This window comes from Cebus imitator, unplaced genomic scaffold (genome assembly GCF_001604975.1).
Source record: "Cebus imitator isolate Cc_AM_T3 unplaced genomic scaffold, Cebus_imitator-1.0 Scaffold221, whole genome shotgun sequence".
Taxonomy (NCBI): Eukaryota; Metazoa; Chordata; class Mammalia; order Primates; family Cebidae; genus Cebus; species Cebus imitator.
In genome coordinates this window covers 160,148-162,189 of record NW_016107536.1, presented here as the reverse complement: position 1 = coordinate 162,189, position 2,042 = coordinate 160,148, and the positions used below count along the sequence as shown (strand labels likewise).

The 2,042-nt window shown below is 49.5% G+C and overlaps 1 protein-coding gene across 3 annotated transcripts in view; it reads right to left on the bottom strand.

Annotated features, from left to right (window-relative positions):
- Positions 1-2,042, bottom strand: part of BMP1 (bone morphogenetic protein 1) — a 50,987-nt gene that overhangs the window by 40,326 nt on the left and 8,619 nt on the right. For all 3 annotated transcript variants that reach the window (XM_017549668.2, XM_017549671.2, XM_017549670.2), the window contains exon 2: positions 694-807. In XM_017549668.2, coding sequence (XP_017405157.1) covers positions 694-807 — 114 coding nt within the window. The remainder of the gene's footprint in view (positions 1-693; positions 808-2,042) is intronic.

Genomic DNA, 2,042 nt, shown 5'->3' with positions numbered 1-2,042 from the left:
AAACTCCGTCTCAAAAAAAAAAAAAAAAAAAAAAGAGCTTTGAGCCTAGCTAGGGAGACATAGGAGCAAACCCTTTCACCCGGGTGTGGTAAGTGACTGAGTAACAGTGTGAGCACAGAGGAGAGAGAAAACAGAGGAAATGGAGGGACACTCATGTTTGGCGGGCAACTGGGAAAGATGGATAGGAGAAGCCCCTGAGAAGGGCCTCAGAGGATGCACAGAAACCTGCGAAGTGGAGAGGCACTGGAGGGACTGCAGTGTTGGGCAGAGTCTCACATCTGGAGTAAGAAAGCTCGGGTTCCAGTCCCAGCTCTGCCACTCACTAGCTGTGTGATCCTGGGCAGGCCGCTTTACCTCTGTGGGTCTTAGTTTCTGTACCCGTAAAACAGGAGTTGTGCTGACACCACCTTTAAAGGTAGTTGGGGACAGTCAAGCTAGACAATACTATAGAAAGTGGTTTGTAAACTGTAAGCAGAAAGAATGTCAGTTCTTAGTTGCTGGGGATGTCTATATTTGCTACTCCTCTGGGGAAGGGATAAAGATATCCCAAGAGAAAATAAGCCCATGTGCTGAGGTCAAGCCCACAGCCTCTGTCCTGGGAGGGCCTGGCTGGGAACAGGGAGATTCTTTGTTTCCCTAAGCCTGGAACCCATTTCTAGGACAACACAGAGGGCCCGTCGGCACCTGGCTTACCTGCAGCTTTGAAGGAGGACCTATGGGCTGTGTGCTGTCTGAGATCCGCAACCTGCTGCACCTGGAAGGCCCTCAAGTCCTCTTCGTCCAGGGCAATGTCCCCAAGAAAGGCAGCTAAAGAGAAAAGCAGCAGCCAGGCCTGAATCAATCCTCCAACCCAGACCTAGATGTGACGTGCTTCTAGTCCCACCCCTGTGGGCACCAGCCCCCAACCTCCACAGCGACTGTGATCCTCAAATGCCATCTGCAGACTAAGGAGAAGGGCAGGGAGGAATCAGTTTATAGAATTTCCTGGGAAGCTCATGCTCATTTTTTAGTTAAAAACCCAGTAAAGTGGCCAGGTGCGGTGGCTCACGCCTGTTATCCCAGCACTTTGGGAGGCCGAGGAAGGTGGATTACGAGGTCAGGAGATTGACAGCATCCTGGCTAACATGGTGAGACCCCATCTGTACTAAAAATTAAAAAAAAATTAGCTAGGTTTGGTGGCACGTGCCTGTAATCCAGCTACTCGAGAGGCTGAGGCAGGAGAATCGTTTGAACCAGGGAGTTGGAGGTTGCAGTGAGCCAAGATCCTGCCACAGCACTCCACCCTGGCTACAGAGCGAGACTCTGTCTCAAAAAGAAAAAAGAAAAAGAAGAAATTCCAATAAAGCTAATGCTCAGCCCCTACCAGGCTGTTAGCCATCATTCTTTGGGGGCCATGGGGGAGATAGGGTCTCACCTCTGTGCCCAGTTAATTTTTTTAAATTAGCAGGGTCTTGCTATGTTACCCAGGCTGGTCTCAAAATCCTGGCCTCAAGGGATCCTCCAACCTCCTCAGCCTCTCCAGTAGCTGGGATTACAGGTGTGTGGCACAGAGCCATCATTTGTCAGCAAATAGTTAACATTCTACTGTGGTCCAGACAGGACCCTAGTCATTAGCAAAACAGAAGAGGCTCCTGCTCCTGTGGAGCTAACCTTCAATAATATGCAAGGAAATAAATACTGACCTAGGGTCTTCCACAGAGAATAAAGAAAATAAAATGAGGTATGCTGACCACGTGGTGTTCACTCAGCAAATGCTGTTTCAATTAAACCAAGGGGAGGTATGAAATAAAATAAGCCACGTGTGGTGGCTCACACCTGTAATCCCAACACTTTGGGAGGCTGAGGCGGGCAGATCACTTAAGCTCAGGAGTTCAAGATCAGCGATCAGCCTGGGCAACGTGGCGAAACCCGTCTCTATAAAATACACAAAAATTAGCAGCCAGGCGTGGTGGCTCATGCCTGTAATGTCAACACTTTGGGATGCTGAGGCAGATCACCTGAGGTCAGGAGTTCTAGAACAGCCTGACCAACATGGAGAAACC